Genomic DNA, 20,146 nt, shown 5'->3' on the forward strand with positions numbered 1-20,146 from the left:
AGCCATGAATCAGCAACTGACAAGCTCTGACATTCTAGCTTATTACGCAGCAGCTTACAGCAGCACACAAAAACAGCGATTTCTATTTCCACAAGGGATGTTATAATCCAGAATACCATATCACTTAGCGCCAGTATGGGTAACCACAGTAAGGAAACTTGCAGAACCATGTTTCATGTCAGAGTTTGTATTTATTAACATTAAATCTAAAAATTTAATTAAGTGCAAGTAGTAATTAAAATCACTGTTTTACTAATTAGAATAAAGCAGTGTTACACTAGATTTTATATAGATTCTTTCTGTGAAATAGAAACTCTACAGAAACTTGCAGAGAAATGGCTAACCAATTAAAACCAAGTTGGCTGAACTCTGAGTCATGCCCCAGTTCTTTAAATACTTAATTTACTCAGTGCCTTCTGCTCAGTGTATGCTGCCCTAGACTGGAGGACCTCCACTGCTCTGGCCCTTTTCTTCAGAATCATTATTACTACCACTGTGGCTATTTGATAACTCTTTTTACAAAAAAAAATAATAATAATTAAAATACTATTAATTACATTGTTTATTCCCTTTCCTTTCCTCCCTTTTACCCCTCCTATGTCCTGTTCCCCTCACTTTCTCACAAATTCATGACCTCTTTTTATACACACACACACATACACACAGAGTTTGTTTAGTGTTGCTTATATGTATATGATTTCAGGGGCTGACCATTTGGTATTGGATAACCAATTAGGGGCTCATCTCTAAGGACTTAAGGACTAATTCCCCCTCTTTTAGCCTTCATGACTTAGCTACAATTCTTCGTCTAAAGTTGCAGCCTGTGAAATTTCCCTCTTTTACGTTAGCATGTCTGCTGGTGTTGTCATTGTTCAAACGTTCTTAGTAGTCACATTTGTATGAAGAAGATATAATTACAATTTACATGAAAAACAATTAAAAATCTATTCTATTTCTGTAAGACTTGGTTTTTGCGTGCATGTTTTAAAAGTTTAAACTGGACTGGGCAAAGTGGTTCACAAGTAGAATCGTACTTCGTCACCATGAGTCTGAGGCTGGTTTAGAGGACATGATAAGCTCTAGGTTGGAGTGAAACCCTGTGCTAGAACCGCTCTTTGCCTTTCCCTAAGAATTTTTAAGCTAGAAGACTAGTTAATAGTGGTTGTGTTAGGCCGGGCGGTGGTGGCGCACGCCTTTAATCCCAGCACTCGGGAGGCAGAGGCAGGTGGATCTCTGTGAGTTCGAGACCAGCCTGGTCTACAAGAGCTAGTTCCAGGACAGGCTCCAAAACCACAGAGAAACCCTGTCTCGAAAAACCAAAAAAAAAAAAAAAAAAAAAAAAAAAAAAATAGTGGTTATGTTAGCCAGTAGCTTTGGGGCTTTTCCTTTCTGTTTTTTGTACATTTTTAAATTGTCACACGTGAACATCTTTAAAATAGAAGTATGAATCTATTTTAATCTTGAGCTATGTACTGAGTTCTTGACATGGTATCCGATTACTGAAAGGTTAAGAGGAATATTTACTTATACTTTGTGTTTAAATCACTGGAGCATCCTACCTTCCATATTAAAAGTGACCTAGAAATATAATGCTAGACAATATTAATGTAACAGAAAAGGGGAAATGTCAGTCTTAAGCTTCTTTGCCTTTATAGGCCCCATTGTTTCAACTGTTTCAAAAAGAAGAGAATGTAAGCAATAATTTCAAACAACTACTTTTACTGCCAACAAGGCAACTCACAAAGAGGCAACAGGGTCTTTCTGGTGAGATGTCTGCACCAGCATTCGCATACACACCTCATAACATTTTAAAGGCCACTCATAAGAATGCTGAGATTTAATAAGCTCCGCCACAATATGATTAAAAGATCTCTGGGCATTTCCCTCTTTTTGGAATTTAAGAGACAATAAAATAGATTTGGAAGGAAATACTTGAAAGACGGAGTTACTAACGCATTCTAATACTTATGGTGCCTGCGAAGAGATACAAAGGTCTACAATCACCGATTTTCTCCAGGGCTCAAAGTTCTTTCTTTCGTGTTACAAGTCATTTTCCAAGTAAATGAAAGTCTTCATTTGTATAATTTGTAGAATAATAAGGTTGAGATAAATGATCTCAGAGTCCCTTCAAGCCTTACAATTTTAATATTTCTGAAGGACTACTATATTAATGACTATTTTTCTAGATCTGGTAGAAATGAATAACTGACACAATCAATATTTTAGTTTTATTTTTAGGGAGCCTGGGGTTACTTTTCATTAAAATTGATATGGTTATACACTTTAATCCTATCAGAGTTTTAGCAAGAATTTTTTACTAATAAAATCATACACATTAAAGACCATTAAAAAACAACCACATTGGTATTAAGTATTTTGAAGAAAACTTCAAAACTGACTGACCTGATGACTTGATTGCAGTGGGCACACATGGGAGTTCGCTTCCCTGCTGGAATGTGCTCGGCTCTCTGCACCAGCGTGTCTTGGTCACTTGGCTGGGGCGGCCCCGTAGCTGAGTTAGCAGGTACCCCTGTACCTGAAGAAGTCACGCTGTTTGTAATTCTTGCAGTAGAAGGCGCTAGAAGTTAAATACAAGAGAAGCAGAATGTGAACAAGCCGAATATGAACTTTTCGATAATAACAAATTACTGGTTATCCACTGATACTGTAGTTAAACAGGTGAACAGAGAATATAAAGCCAAGGATTAGCACACAATATGAGCGACAGCCAGGGTGTGAATCTACTTCTTTCTTACTTTCACAAGGAGATATGGTAAGGTGACTATCATAGGTGACATATTTCTTTCCATCTAGTTATCTCTGCTCACCTGAACTAATTAAGCTTAGTTCAAAATATATCACAGGCATATAAGAAACTTCAGTGTGTTGAGGATAAAGAGCTCACTCTATTCTCTTCCATGGTGTATTTCCCAAGATCACATCATCTGTTATGAGGCATGCCAGTCAGCTAGTCACCCAGGACCATCCCCATCCTTTCTGAGCAGTTCTGGTAAGAACAGTTCGAGATTTCATTAACTTTGCCTCCGCTTCTCTGTTCCTACAGTGCTTCCTATTGAGGTACCAAATGTTTGCTTTCTGGAGCAGCTGCCAAAATGATTCATCTCCCTTATAGCCATTTTCCCAATGACCACTGAAGATCGTAATGCTGGAAACCACAACTCTGTAAAGGGTTGTAGGAGTCTCCCTGCTCTCTGACCAGTGAATGTAGCTCATGTCTCCCTGTACTGTACACAAGTCCTTCCTGTGACATCGTCCTCAATGTCATTTTTCACCACTCTGCCTTCACCGAGTGCTACAGCAATACTAAACTGCCTCGCTTTTTCTTTCACATATGATCTTCTATGCACAGGCTGTCTTTGCTCCCAGGAATGCCATTATTTTATATCCTTTTCCTTGTTTGCATAGCAACAACCATGTATGATGTAAGGCTCAACTCCTCAGTGAACTATTTCAGACCCTCCTCCTGGCCCACATCTACCATGGTTCCTTCTACATAAAAGATCAAATGTTTGTCTCCTAGGATCCCATAATTTTCCATGAATGCCTTAATTATTCTACTAAAACTTCTGTGTATCTTCTTCAACACAGCACATTCCTAAGAACTCTTAATCCTATTTGCCAACAAATACAATCTCTGAAATGAATGAATAAATCAACCAATGCATGAATAAGCCCAAATAGGTCTGAAACCAACGGAGAGGCCTTCTCTTCACCTACAAGCAATTACAGTCTAATGGACTAGAAAAGATACACATTTAAATATGGTTTAAAGGGAACAACTTAAATGAAAAGCATGTGCATATAATACAAAACCAATATGGTGTGATACATATATTCTTCTATGCCCACACAAGTAGACAACACCTATTAAAGGTGTGACTGGAACTGTGTAAAATTAAGTAAGACAGTTATAAGGATGTTTTTCCTTTGTCGGAATAAAAGCTGTTTGCAAGGATTTGCAATTACAGATGCAGAAGCCCTGCACTTCTACGGTGCTGTGTGCATTGCTTGCTCTGTGAAGCAGAGCTTTCAACACTAGGGAGCTTGACAGGGTTGGGAATGGGTTTCCACTCTCTTTGGCTTACATATTCTCTTAAAAAATGGGACATTCCTGTCATATGCATTCACATATCTTCTTCCTTGATACTTCATTTACTCTCACAGTACACTCCTACCTCGCCTCAATGGCTCTTCAGCTTCTGTGTGCAGGTTTGTTATCACCTGAAACTCTGGGAAGCGTTTTCCATGCTCAATCTGAAAGTCTTTACATTTAAAGCATATAAATGGGTCTCCTCTTGGGCACATTACAGCTTTTCCTGAGAATCTCCCTTTTAAAAATCTCCCATGTAGGCGGGCACAAAGGGCAGGCATTCTGCCTCCCATATCCCTAATGCGTCATGCTCAGACTCTAGTAACTGTTTCATAGAAACTGTTTTCGAGTCAATCCACCTGTCCCCCTTATCCAAACTGTACCCTAACATTTGAATTCCGGTTTTGAATTCCTTAAGTCTAAACAAGTTTCATCACTATTGCAGCAGCAATCTGTGACTTCTTCCATTTCCCCAATTCTTGTGACATATTCTCAGTCATGTACACACACACACACACACACACAGAGAGAGAGAGAGAGAGAGAGAGAGAGAGAGAGAGAGAGAGAGAGTTCAGGTTCCTTTCAGAAAACCATATTGGACCCCACCTCTGTAACCTTCAGCCAATGAAATGTCCAGTAAGTGTTACTTACTTACTTTACCTTGCCCTATTCTGCAAGATCATACCTATTTTACTCTCTTCTCCAGAGTCTCCAGTGACCACTCTAGGAGAAGTGCTCGCGTTCTCTTTTAACATCTATCACACCTTGCCTGGAGAATTCACAAACGACTTGTCAGACTCCTGTTAATATCTTCTCTTCTCCAAGACAATTAGTTTCTTAAAATGGGTACAAAATATATACTCTTTTTTTTTTTTTTTTTTTTGCCAATAGAAAACTGCCTCAAGGATAGAAAGCGAAAAGACAATTAAATGGAAGAGAGAAGGTCACAGTTCACTTTGTTGTTTCTGCCCTTAAACTATACAGAAAGCTATTTCTCAAATGTGGATTAGGGTTAGGGTTTCAAATGGGGAAGTTACTAATTGGAAAATCTGGAAATCAGACCTCAAAGGGAATGAAACCCTTTCATCTACTGTATCACATTATCTATGCATAAGCCCTAAAGTACCGAGTCATCTGAACACTTTCAAGCAATCAATAAGTACAAAAATCCTCAAACAGCCACTGTAGAATGGGACATAACCCATCTGGCACAGGCTTCAAGAAGGCACTAACTTATTTATATGAGAAGCATTTTTAATCACAAACCATGTGGCTGTATCTTAAATACAAATAAGAAGGCTCCAAGTCCTACTGCTTTCTGTTAGTCTCATGTACACCACCTTGGTGTGCAGGAAATTCTCACACCCATTTGCTGCTGTGTGCTAACACACTGGCCGTCACACAAAGCTACACAGTCTCTGCTAACAACCAAGCCCTGAGCAGTTCCAAGGCAGACTTAAAATATGGATAAAATACTGTTTCTCCAGACTGAGTCTCACAGCCCTCCGGTACAGGAGCCTGACATCCGAGCAATGACGAGCCATCCTACGGCTCTAGGCAGGATGTGTAGGAGCATGAGGCACTGGGTGACAGAGACTGGAAAAAGTGAGTCCTATTCCCATGGTAATTACTGCACCATCTCAGAAAAACAGTCTTCCATGAAGACCACGGTTCAAACGTAATGAACCCACTGGAAAAATGAGCTATCTTGATGATAATTTACTTATCTCTATATTTTTTTCTTCCATTTCAGTGTGGAAATATCAGCCACAAGTCAGCACAATGCCACAACCAGAACCCTGGGAAGGGAGCTCCACTTTAGATCAGATTTCTTCTTCAATGTTAATCCTGAACAATTTTCATTAAATTTGGATTCTTTTTGGAAGATCTCTACCTGACTAGAACTTTGTTTAAAGTATTTTCCTTTTATAATAAGCATATTTCAGCAAAACTCTCAGCTAATCACTAAGAATGTCCCTTTCATGAACTAAAATTGCGACCTGAGTTTTTTAAGGGTTATAAATGACACAAATCCATATTTGGTCTTCCTTTCTGCTTTACAGGACTTGGGGTCTACAGAGAATAACACCAAATGAGTTAGACAGGTATTAGATAATGTATCAGTATACTGGATGGCTCTCAGAATATATAAAAGGATTTGTTAAATTAGACAAAATACACAGAATGAAAAATAATTGAGTTGATAGTTTTAAAAATATTTGTCATAATGTATCTCTTTTAATCTGTGATTTCTTACATCTCCCCATTTCTTACCATATACACTCTTGCACACATACACAACACACATACACATACGTACACACACACACACACACAAAACTATCCACACATCTATGGACTTTTGTTTATGTTGAAAAGTTAAAGGGAATAGAGAAGAACAGGATTGTTTCATTACAGTGTCACTGTTAGTACTTAGCAGATCAAGAATGCACAGACAAAAAGGATAGTGATTGCCCAAGGACATGGAATTAAGCAACTGGCCCATGAACTACTCAGCATTGAGCATTCGACTGGGCTTACCCAGTAGATGAACAAGAACTACTTCTGCCTTCATGAAGTTTAAAGAAGGCCATGGACCAGTAAATAACTGATTTTTGTTAACAGAAGGAAGCAGTGTAGACAGGAAATGTTTCTCAAAGGCACAGGTGATGTGGCTTTGTGTCCCCATCCAAGGTGCTATGGTATAAGATGGTGGTAGACCCTTTAATAGGTGGAGCCTAGTAGGAGTTTGATAGGAGCATGGTCTCTTGATATTGGCTGTTAGGTGATTGGGCTTCCTCTGCCACATGCCCCTGTCACAGTGAGACTTCATCACAGTGAATGTTTTGATTCACTATAATATAAAGGCAAATGTGATGCTCAAGCATGACAGAAATCTAGAAGTACTAACTCAGTGATAAGTTTAGGAAGGACTAATCATAATCAAGTTGATTAACTTCCACTCTTTTAACTTTAATTTCTTTATAGCACTGCCCTAGTTAGCTTCAGTTGTCCACCTGACAGAGTCTGGGGTCATTTGAAGGCATCTCAATTGAGGGACTCTCAACCAAGGAACTGCCCAGATTAGGCTGACCTGTGGCCATATCTGTGAGGGAGTCTTGACTGATGACTGAGGTGAAGGGGACCAGCCCACTGTGGGTGGCACCATACCTAGTCAGGTGGTTCTGAGATAAATAAGGGTAAGAAAGCCTGAGAGAAAGCAGAAGAACACGTCAGCAAGCAACCTTTGCCCATGGTTTCTGTCTTAATTCCTGCCCTAGCATCTCTCAATGATGGACTGTGATCTGGAAGTCTAAACCACATAACCCTTTCCTCCTCAGATTGCTTCTATTCAGAGTGCTTTATCACGGCAACAGATATCACACTAGAAAATGAGCATACTTGGATAATTCAGGAATAATGTATGAAAGCATTATTTCCCCCCTTTGCTTATAAAATTCAAAATACAAAATTCAAAACACAACAAACTTGTTCTAGTGCCTCTAACAGTTTAGATTATATTTAGATTAAGATAATATTTAGATATTTAGATTATTATATTTAGATTAAGACATTAGCATATTCTATAATAGGCTATCTTATATTCCACAATGATAGTTTTTTTCTTTCTGTAAACATGACTACCTATTCTTTAAGTCATTAAAGCTAATAGATGCATAATTCTTTAAATAAAGCATATGTATGTAAGGCTGGGTACCTTATGTTTAAAAAAACATTTAAAGGGAGTATGTATTTGTGTTTGTATATTTAAGAATAAATAGCAAAATAAATTTATGATAATTAACCTATAAATAACCATAAAACTGTAGTTCCTTATAAAAATCGTGTAATATTTTATTTTCACTGTCAGAAGAATGAGGCTGTTATTGAAAATGTTAATGAATATGAATGTTTCCAGATAGGAAAAGAGACAGGTATCCACTGTTCCAACAAAACAGAAGTCATATATGAGTTATGATGTAAAAACAACTGTTTGAATGGCAAAGGCTATTCTTACTAGAAATATGGAGGCTAATCAGGGCTCATATAAATAACTGGTCCTTATTGAAGTGACACTCTTCCACTCCTGGGGAGAAAAAGACTTGTAATTCTACAGTGGAGTATGTTCTCAAAGTTATGCTAGAAATTTCACACATAAAAATTGAGTAGCACTATGGGAACACATGTGCATGTAATTGTGGACAGCGAGTCTTACTCCTCTGCCCCTTCTCCAACCATCTTAAACAGATGGTGGCCAAGAGAAAATGCACAGGGTCTGTGCATTCTTTTCTATCAAGCTCCTTATGTTGAAAGCATAAATAGCAGTCTACTTTTCATAATCCAGGCATGAAATCATATCCAGCAAAAATGGAAAACGTTAAGCTAAAGATCTAAGATCAGAGGACATTCTGGGGTTTGTGTAAGTTTTATTAAATGGAATAAAAGACTTGCTTAATTCAATGATTAGAAGCTAAATTGGACAGATTACACTATTCTCATCTATCTCAGCAGGAGAGAATGCTGGCATGTATGTCATGAAGAATTGAAACAGGTGCATATAAGGCTAAGTATCAAGTGTCCACAGCTCCATGAGGACAGCTTCTTCCATTAGGACCACCCTTTCAACTCTAAGAACCCAGATTAAACTGGATCTAGAAAGTCATAATTAAAGTGAATATAGAGACTTGGATTAGGTACCACTCTCTTTTTGGTTTGCATGTAACCAAATATCAGTCAGTACACAAATGACTGTTTTTCTCTATTGAGTTTACAAAAAAGTTTTGAGTCAGTTACAATTACATAGCAGTTAAAAACATAAGCTGTAAACACAGAGGGTTTTAGTACCATTAGCTGAAATCAACAAATAACTCATTTATCATAATATGCACAGCATTTTCTGAATAATTTAATTATCATTGCTGTGTGACATATGGTGGGAAGACAAGTTCATGCTTTAATTGTGAGGAGCCAGTGATATTCATAAAAAATGATAAATAGGAGCAAAGAAAAGAAACAAAAAAGAACCCAGATAAAATATTTATCTTTTTAAAATCAAGAAAACTTATTTAGCATGTGTCTGCATGTGTGTGTGCCACGGTATGCATGAGGAGGTGAGATTAAAGCCGCAGAAGTCAGTTCTCTCCTTCCACCGTGTGGGTTCCTAGGTAACAAAGGAAACTCAGCTGGGTTGATCCAACACCTTTAACTGCTTAGCAATCTTACCAGCACAAACATTACTTTAAAAAGCAAAACCAAAGTGTAACCTATAGCCTCAGGAATATTAAAAAGGATTGCTAAACTTACCTGAAGGCTGGGGAGACAGCTCAGTTTTTAAAGCGCTTGCCATGCAAGCATGAGGACTCGAGTTTGGATACCCTGCACCCACATTAAAGCCAGGCATGGTGACAAATGCCTGTAATCCTAGCCCTGGGGAAGTAAAGACATCCCTAGGGCTTGCTGGCTAGCCAGTCTAGATAACCAGGGAGGGGACCCTGTGTGATGGCTATTTTTGGCTGCCAACTTGACTATTGGAATGAACTAAAATTCACATGGCTGGGTATACCTGTGGGGGATCTTTTTCTTTTCTTTTTTCCTAATATAACTTTCTACTGATTCTTTGTGGATTTCACATCATATATCTTGATATGTCAATTATACTCATCTCCCCATCCTTTCACATCCACCATCTGCCCTTTAACCCCTCTTATAAGATAAAACAAAATAAAATTTTAAAGAAAAGGAAAAGAAAGATCTCATCATGGAAGCTGTAGTGTGACGCGCTGCATCAGAGAGTTTATCCTTTAGTCCACATATCTTCACTTGCAAGTGTTCATTGCAAGGAGTAATTGGTCTGTTTGAGGCTTCTGGTTTCTACCACACTATCTATACTGGGCCCTCACTGGGACTCCTCTTGTATATCCTGTTGCTATCTCGTGTCACAAAGATCCTGCAGCTTTGGGTCTGTAGGACCGGCCCCTTCATGTGCTCCAGCAGTTCATAAATGGGGTGAATGTTGGGGTGGGCCAACTCATAGCCCCAGTTCTGGACCTGAGTGGTAGCTGGGTTGATCAGCCCAATTAAATCATTTGAAGTGGGAAGACTCACTTAATCCAGATCCACCTTTAATCGGGGCCACACCTTCTGGAGGCAGCCTATATAATGGATATGAAAGAAGAAAGCTCTCTTGCTCTCTCTCTGTCTCTGTCTCTCTCTTCCTACTTCTGCTCACTCTTGCTGGCAAATCTATTCCTTCGCTGCTATTAGAGCCTATTTCTTTGGGATTCTGAAGTATACTGAAGACCAGTTGAGACATTCAGTCTCGTGGATGTAACAACTACAGGATTCTTGGACCATTTGTTTGTAGACAGTCATTGTTGGACTAGTTGAACCACAACCTGTAAGCCATTCTAAGAAATGTCAGGTGCTGAACTCTGACAAGGACTTCATGTGATTAACTCAGCCATTCATTCAACCACTACCAGGAGGCCAGGCCCAGTATCTATACCAAGAACTCTACTAGAAAGCTATACCCAGGGATAAGCACCTGCCTCTGAACATCTTCTGGAGGTTGATCCCGATGAGTCAATAAGTAATCACATGGGAAATAGAGCTAGTGCTGTAAAAGGTGCTTCCTGCTCCCTGGAAAGTTTGGATCTACTGAGCAGAATTAAGAAGCATAGCACTTTCCTCATATATGCGGTTCGAATCCAGAGTTGCGGTTTTTCTATAAAGAACCATCAAGTTACTAGTTCAGATTTCGTGACTATTGATTCTTTTGCAAATGTAATGGTTTGAATAAAAATGGCTCCCATAGGCTCACAGGAAGGGGCACTGTTAATGGCACTTGGAATAAGTATATTTATTACTGGGGCTGGGCTTTGAGGTTTCAGATGCTCAAGCCAGGGCCAGTGTCACTCTCTCTCCCCAGTGCCTGCTGATATGGATATAGAACTCTTAGCAACCTATCCACCACCATGTCTGCCTACATGCCACCATGCTTCCTGCTGTGATAATAAACTAAACCTCTAAAACATAAGGTAGCCCAATTAAATGTTTTTTTTTAAATAAGATCTGCCATAGTCATGGTGTCTTTTTGTGGAAATAAAACCCAACTGAGACAGTAAATATTCAACTATGCCACTGAAGTCTGAAAATAGCCCTGGATGGTATGTAAAGAAGTGAGCATGGCTTCTCTTTGATAAAACTTTGTTTACAAAAATAGACGGCAGGTGGGGCAGATTTGATCAAGGGCACTTGAACCACATAGATGAAATAATAAGAGTAGCAACTCTTTAGAAAAAGCATTTATAACTGAATCTAGGTATTTTGTCTTAAAAACGATTAATATGCTAGCATGAAATAAAAAATGGGAAGAAAGGAGGGCTATACAAGGATATCCATCACATTCTCCACATAACATCCTAGTTCTGACAGAAGTGGACAACTTCACTCAGGCCTTTGTGGCAAGTGAACTATTTAATGACGTAGAAATGTAGAGAGCAGATGGCAATAAAACTTTATTAGAAGAGATGAAATTCATGCAACTGGTAGCAGTTTACTTACTCATACAAAAATTTAAAAATAGAACCAATAAATCTATCCATCTTAGCTAAGCAAATCTAGTTATCTCGATTTATTAGTGTAGCACAAAGCCTAAAATGAAATTTGGGGTGGTTGTAGCAGCACTAACTTCCTTTCTCACCCATATCTACTTCAGCTTTCAAATGAAGATAGAATTTATATCCACTTACAGTTGAGATGAACATTATTCAGTCTTTGATCTAATCAAATCTCACAAACAAATGAGTCTTTCTTGGAGAGAAAAATAACATATCAAATCAAACCCATGCTTTATCTACCCATAATAAAGTAAAAAGCTGCATTTTACTTCTAAAATGTACCCCACAGCACAAGCATCATATGAAAATGGGGGTGAATTAACTAGAATCGTAGCTGAAACATCTGAATTTCAAACATGAAGTTTAGATGCAAAGAATATGCCACTCAAAGCAGATTTCAGCAGTTGCCAGGCACATAGTTAATTCTAACTGTCCTAAAAAGAATTCCTTCTATGCTAGTTTTACAAGATCTAGTCCTTCTTAAGTAATCACCGATGTTCTCCTAATACAAGAAATGTGCTGTCTAGGGTCAAAGTAAGAGTTCACCGTATTATAAATTGGATAGTTCCTTTTATTTTTCTTAGAGCCTGTAAATGTAGTGACTTCAAGTGTAGTCTTGATAGATAATTTTTGAAATGGATAATACCATTAAAACGATTACTGCTAACAATCAAGGATATCTACCATTTTACTGTTAGCTGATGCAGTTTCTTTCTAGGCCGCCACTGCATTCAAGTAGGACAATGAGTTCTCCTTCAACAAAATAAGAGGAACTAAAGGCAAGTAAGCACATTGTAAACTACGTTTTGTCATTTTCCTTTTACATCTGACTGCACCAAATTTACTATTATTCCCTAAAATATTTCTAAGTGATAACACTTTTATATTACATAATATAAACAAGCTTCTTTGTATTGTACTTGCCAAAACTACAACTTATATTTTTTTTAGAAAGCACTGATTTTTATACTTTTACAACACAATCACCATCAATTAAGATCCCTTGCTTTTACTGCATATTAAAGCCTTTTGGTATCATAACAAGAAAAGCAAGTCAATGGCTAGGGAGATAACATAGTAAAGTGTTCCCTGTCCAAGCAGCAAGCAAGAGCTCGGCACATATGTAAAAAACAGACAAGTGGAATGCTTCTATAACCACAGCAATGGGAAGAAGTGAGGACACAATCTAGTTAAAAATTGTGACTTCAGGTTCAGTGAGAGACCCTGTCATGAAAACATAAAATACAGAATAAGAAGACTCTGAACTATTAATTAAAACTGTGTCACTGACTGATATAAAGAGAATGATTACTTAAAAGGAAGGTTGGGAAAGCCGGGTATACAAGCACCTGTTTGTAATCTCAGCACCTGGGAGAACAGGAATAAGGTGAATTTGAGGCCAACAAAGTCTGCAGAGCAAGTCTCCACTTAAAATGACATGGACATTGATATTTTTTCAATATGCAATATCAGAAGTTAGGAATGACCAACACTAAATGACACATGACCACCATATTTGAGCTAGATGCCTTTGTTTTTTTCTGAATACCTGCATAGATGCATTTAATAATAAAGGTTTTTTTTTTTAAAGGTATCCATTCATTTCTTGGCACGGTCAGCAGACATGAAAGTAAACAAGGCTCACCTGGGAGTTGTGTGTACACACAATTAAAGAAAGCATACAGGTGATGCTGTCCTAACATGTAAGAACTGCTAATGAAAACAGCAAACTGAAAAGTTTCAGAAAAGCCAACATTACTGTGAGAGGAAATGTGTTGGACAGTTTAATGTCAACTTGACACACGCTAAAGTCATCTGAGAGGAGGGAACTTTAAGAAAATACCTCCATAAGACAGGACTGTAGGCAAGCCTGTGGGACATTTTCTTAATTAGTAACTAATGGTAAGGATGGTGCCATCCTTAGGTTGGTAGTCCTGGGTTCTATAAGAAAGCAGGCTCAGCAAGCCATGCTGACCAAGCTAGTAAGCAGCATAGCCTCTGCATCAGTTCCTGCCTCCAGGATCCTTCCCTGTCTCAGTTCCTGTCCTGGCTTCCTTCAGTGACGAATGCTTTGAAAGTGTAAACCAAATAAGTCATTTCCTCTTCAAGCAACAAAAACACAAGGCTGGAAAATAACAAAATATTTCATTTTTAATGACTCTTTTACCTAAAAGAATTCCAAACAGAAAATCTGAATTGGGTATTAATTCATATATAGTTCAATGATTTGGGGAAAGGAATTCTAAGGAATTTATCAAAGATATATAATGTTAATAAATTTATTGAGTATCACCTACAGATCCCATCAAAGATTCTGAAAATGAGAAACAAGGAAATATATATTAGGAGAAATAAATGCATATGCAAAAGAAAAAGCTGCATAAATCAGGCCATCATAAAAGTAAGCTTCAATTCATTTTGACTGAAGTGCAAGATGCAGCAAATCCAGATTTATATGTTGCAACTTGGCACATTACATTAAAAACCAAGTATAGTCAGCCAATTGTCTATGCCATGGTCTCAATTGCTTAGAACCAATCATAACCATTGTGGTAGTTTGAATACAATCAAAGTACTCCTGGAGTCTCATAGGGAGTGGCACTATTAGGAGGTGTGGTTTTGTTGGAGTGGGAATGGCTTTCTTGGAGGAAGTGTGTCACTGTGGGGCCGGGAGCTGAGGTTTCCTATACACTGGATACCATCCAATGTCTCAGTCGATTTCCGGTTGCCTACAAGATGTACGACTCTCAGCCACTACTCCAGCACACATTTGCCTCCACCCGATTATGCTCCCTGCCATGATGATAATGAACGGAACCTCTAAAACTAAGGAAGTCACCCCAATTAGTTGTTTTCTTTTAAGAGTTGCCAAGGGCATGGTGTCTTCACAGCACTGAACACTCTAAGACAGCGTCCATGGGAGATCTGTTTTAGAACCCCTGTAGATACTCAAATCTTCAGATGCACAAGCTCCTCATGTAACAGGCATTGTACTTGACTATAAACTAAGCACGTCTTTAAACTATCTAGATCCTTAGAGATGTGCAAATGCTATGCAAAGAGCTGTTACGCTGTACTGTTAAGGGAATGATAACAAAGAAAATGTGTATTTTCATTTTAGATACACTTTTTTCTTTGTAGCATGTAATTCCTAGTCTGACTAAATCCAGAAGTAGATTCCTGGATACAGGAGTGAGACAGGGATAGGCTGAACATCTTTTTTCTCTAAGCTACACATGATCACTCTGCCAGTGTTTTAGAATATGATGCACAAGTACTGTATCACAGTATTTTCCCTGGAAAACAGGGTTAAAGCTGCATCAGAGTCAGGTAAAGATGCTAAAGTCGCAGGTCTGTTCACCCTGGAACTCTTTCTGTTCCTATTGTCAGTGCCTAGGGTGACTGATATCCATCATCAAACCTCTATCTATGCTGGAGCACCTAAATAACTTCTAACCCAGGGTTCTGGACTCCATTCTTAGTCACTACAGAGAAATCAGTGTGGTCTGTTAAGCACATTAAAGCTATACTGATCTGTCAATAGAGCAAATCTGACTCCACTAATACAGATTACAGATCTTGTAATAGCTTCCTTCCAGAAGCAAGCCCACATTGATATCTCCAAGTACTTTCTGGCCAGGTTCCCCATTAATCCAATAGCCCTACTTTCTCTTTTGCCACTAAACACCCTGAACAACTTGCACTTCCTTTAAGAAATCAAACTCTTGAGGTTTTGATTTTGTTTTGTGTGTGTATGCACGATATTCCTGAGTAAAATAAAATTTCACCATAAGCAAATGTATTTTTCAACTCCAAACTGTATTCATTATTCAAGTCATTTCCACTCCCTTTCACAGACTTCTATGTCTTCTGACCCAGGCCCTATGATCAGACTTAACTTTTCTGTGTGTATCTGTTGCCCATTTCTATGCAATATAGTGGTGCTTTGCATCCAAATTTACTGTTCAAAGTAAGGTGAGCCCACATCCTTAATATTCCCATTGCGCTCCATTGCTTGGCTCCTTGGGTACAGTGAATTCCTTACTTTTTTAAGAGAAAGAAAATTGTTGTGGGATATTTGTACCCTGTGTGAGGATGTATTGCTATGATTGGTATAATAAAAACCTGAACAGCCAATAGCCAGGCAGGAGCAATAGGTGGAATTTCTGGACACAGACAGAGAAAGAAACTGGGAGGAAAAACCTAGGTGATGACTTCACCAGCAGACTTGAACCAAATAGGATTTGTCATACTAAGAGATAACCAAGACATGTGGCAGAAGTAGATTAAATATATATGGGTTAATTAAGTTATAAGAGCTAGTTGGGGGAAAACCCTAAGCTAAGGCCAAACTTTCATTATATATAAGTCTCTAAGCCATTATTTTCAGGCTGGTGGTTCAAAGGTAATCAATAAGAAAGCCTGCTATAGTGAATCTGGTCATGGTTACAGAATTGTTAATATTTTGAATTATTGGACATAGAAGACAGCACCAATTACAGCTTATGTTCACCACCTTTAATTTAATGCTTCATGAGACTAACATGCTCTTGTTCTTAGTTCTTTGGTGTTTTTAAATAGTTTCTTGGTCAGATACTGCTTTTGTCTTTGTTCAGTAACCCTTAAAGGAATTCCAAGTTCAAAAGTAATGTTCTATCCCCAAAATTACATGAAGCGTTCCAAAATAAGACAATTTGGTCCGTGCACTCACTCATTGGCATTTACCAAAGGAACTGCCACACATTGGGAAGGTGCTCTAAGGCAAGGGTTGGTAAGCCTGGCCCTTCAAGTGCTATATAAACAGTGGTAGAAGACACGCACAAACAATTAAAATGAGTGTGATGAATTCAATGGTAAAGACATTACCAAAGCCGTATAGGAGAAAGAATAAGTGCCCAGCCAGAGGGCTCAATGACATTGTACAAAGTGGCAAACCGTCTTTGAAAAGAAGAGCTTGGGAGTAGGGGGTCAGGCGAAGTCTATCACGCAAGAGTTGCCTGTATAAGGCATGGGGGTTTGTGAATAAAGAATGTTAGGAACCTTAGCAGGACGGAGCTACACAAAACAACCTTCCAAAATGAGGCTGCAGAAGACAGTGGAGGCGAGGAGGGAACTGACTGAGGGCCCCACGAAGAAGTCATACTGTCTGCAGCAGGAAGCTCAAAAGCATCTGCAGATACGGAAGTTTTGTGACATCTGTTTTGCTGGCTTATAACAGTGTAAATAATGGGCACTGTTAAGAAAGGATCAAAGGGTGGATTCAAAACCCTTCTTGCTCTATCTTTGACACACCAAGCATGTCAATACATCAGATCATCTGCTCAAACAGTGCTACAAAGGTACTTCAAGATCCTTATTTTAACAAAGAAATTGTAGAGTCTAAAGTGTTAGGCTCAGAGCTGGGCACAGTGGTACAAACCTACAATCATGACTGCTATGGAAGTGTCGGTAGAGGAATCTCCACACAATGAAACCCTGCCGTAAACCAGAAACATAGAACTGAAAAGGCTAGCCTTTCTCTAAAACTCATGTCCCATGGACACACATCATACACACCAGAGCCAAAATCACCACAAAACTAAGTTCAATGAACAATGGAGCCTGGCCTACTACGGTACTGCTTGCATTCTAGCAAATTCATTCTCATTCTGTGTTTGATTAAGCTAATTAATGTATGCCAACACAAAATGGCCCTTTGTGCCTTCTTGAAAATATGTTTTACTATATTTGGTAAGACAGTAATATTTTTATACATGTATTGGCATCTAGTGAGTTAAATTTACCTAATCTGGTAATCATAACTTACTAGGAATCTAGAAAAAGCATTACATAGCAAATTAGGTCACCTACAAAAACACAGAAATATATTTTTAAACTCTTACTATTAAATTTACAAAGGTTTAAAAATATTCATCTAACCATTTACTTATATACAATATGAAGCGTTCATAAATAAAAATTTAATAGATATATAAACACTGAAGGATATAGCTCAGTGCTACAGCAGATGCCCGGCACGTGCAAGACCCTGGGTATAACCCGGGATCTGCAAACAAATAAAAGTGAATTCAATATAGGTTTTTAAAAAGCTACATCTATACTGGTAATATGGATGCTATATAATTGTAAGATTTCAGAATGCTGAAAATGCTTAATGCATCCCTCATTATACTAAGTTACATTAAAAAGTTGATTATGGTACTATCAAATTGCTGAAAGTATTTTGAAAAGTTACCTTAAAACTAAATTACATTCATTCATGTGTTTGACTCTTTTCAATTTTTTTTTTTATCTTTCTGAGTTGTCAGATTAAGATTTTGAAAATAACTATGGGGAGATGGCCATAATTATCTCTAGAAAACTACCATCTGAGCTACAGTTTTTAAAATTAAGCTTTTAAGTGTTAAAAGCTTTTTTAAAGTATAAAATTAAGATATAAACAGATCATATGTAAATCATTCCTAAAGCACAGAAATTGGATTGCCTTGATGTACATATATAATATTAAAACGCTTACTCCAGTTTAGTTTCAAAATGGCTTTAAGAGGCTGGGCGGTTGGTGGTGCACGCCTTTAATCCCAGCACTCTGGAGGCAGAGGAAGGCAGATCTCTGGGAGTTTGAGGCCAGCCTGGTCTACAAGAACTAGTTCCGGGACAGGCACCAAAGCTACAGAGAAACCCTGCCTCGAAAAACCAAAAAAAAAAAAAATGGCTTTAAGGCTAAAGAGTAAACGTGAAAATGTGATAGCCCTGCATGCATTTTCTTTCATATGTAATGTGAAACATTTGCAAATTTGTTGTTGTTTTAATAGCTGTGTGGCTTTCAGTCTTAATGAATCTATATATAGCCTACAACTTTATCTAAGGTATCACTGGTCCTGTCCATCAGTTAGGGAAAAAGTATATCAATGTAACTAAAATTTGAAATTATCTTTTATGTTCCATTTTCACCATTGTTGTTAGATTTAGTTAAATGTATAGGATCATCAATGTTCATCAGAAATATATGTTTAATTTTGTTAAAAGCAAAAAAACCTCAGAAATCTCAATTCTGACAATCAACAAGAAAAAAAATCACATTTTAATGCACTTCTCTAGAGTCAAGTCACTATTTCTAAAAAGATCATTACATGTTATTCATGAAAATCATTTCACAGAGATGAGCAAGCAGATGGTAGTATTGCTGCTGACAACGCAGAACTCGACTGGGATTCTTACTTCTTTTGTATCTTAATATTTTCATCTAGACTATAAACTTTTAAACACTTGATATCCTAAAGTATTTAGCTTTTTGTGAATCTTACAGTTTAATGATAAAATGAGGTGGCCATGATGATGAGGTCACAGTAAACTATACGCATAAGCCAACTTAAACTGCAATGGTGCCACACGCACACCGTGCTGGCCTGGTGTCACTGTGCTTCTGAAAGGGACTGAATACTACAAACTATCACTACCACAAGAAAAGCATCTGAGATTTAAAGACAGAACTTCAGGAGACTTAGAGGAGCAGAGCAAAGGTTGAGAATTCACCAGAAGGTCTCATTATTTCCATGAATCTTTGTAATCAAGTCCTTCTTTGGATTTGATGTTTTTTACCTTTTCATTTAAAAGTACATGACCAATTCAATAAAAAAGCACAACTGAAATACATTTTTAAAATCAGAATCTTTCAAACTATTTTTTAAACTGTAATGCAAAGTAAGAAAAAGACTTCCTCACTGTTTAACACAAAACATATCTGTGCTAGCTTGTGAAAATATACCCATTTTCTTACATAGGTATATGTGTATCAAGAGCATGTTTGTAAAATGACAATTACTCATTGTATTTTAATAGCACATCAAAATACTCTGGTATCTTCTGCACCATTCCATTGCATTTTGGGAGCAAGCTGGCACAAGAGTACAAAATTCCAAAACAATAAAATGATGGATTGTTTAAGAAATGGAAGTGTTATTAGTGATTTGATCATCAAACACTGTATACATTTGCCAAATTATCAGAATGTACCCCATAAACATGTACAAATATGTCCCAACAGACATAAAGCCAAAGTAAATGCTATCTCTGAGATATTAAACTGATTTCAGAATTAACTGGGCTGACCCGACTGGAACTCGGTGACTTTGATCCTCTCTCCGAGACAACAGTTGAATTATTTTAAAATAATTCACTTGGTAGCAGGGTAAGAACAAATCTGTTTTTCTTTCCTCGCTAGAAACTAGAGCAAAGCTATAGATGAACGAGAAAAACAAGTGTGAAGCTCTTAGTGTGGTGGCAGCAACGTCACTGGCTTTAATGCTGTGCGCCACACGGCCCAGTGACGGCACCGTCAGGTTCTGCAACTCTTTGACCTGCACTGCTGCTTTCCCAGGCGAAGAACCACCAGCCATGTCCTAATTCCAAAGGACTT

The 20,146-nt window shown here is 38.0% G+C and overlaps 1 protein-coding gene across 5 annotated transcripts in view; it reads right to left on the minus strand.

The window, feature by feature from the left end:
- The window catches only part of Pdlim5 (PDZ and LIM domain 5), a 157,136-nt gene that overhangs the window by 18,638 nt on the left and 118,352 nt on the right, over positions 1 to 20,146 (minus strand). For all 5 annotated transcript variants that reach the window (XM_057793201.1, XM_057793200.1, XM_057793198.1 and 2 more), the window contains one exon: positions 2,404 to 2,578. In XM_057793201.1, the coding sequence (XP_057649184.1) occupies positions 2,404 to 2,578 (175 nt within the window). The remainder of the gene's footprint in view (positions 1 to 2,403; positions 2,579 to 20,146) is intronic.

This window comes from Chionomys nivalis, chromosome 18 (genome assembly GCF_950005125.1).
Source record: "Chionomys nivalis chromosome 18, mChiNiv1.1, whole genome shotgun sequence".
Classification (NCBI taxonomy): Eukaryota; Metazoa; Chordata; class Mammalia; order Rodentia; family Cricetidae; genus Chionomys; species Chionomys nivalis.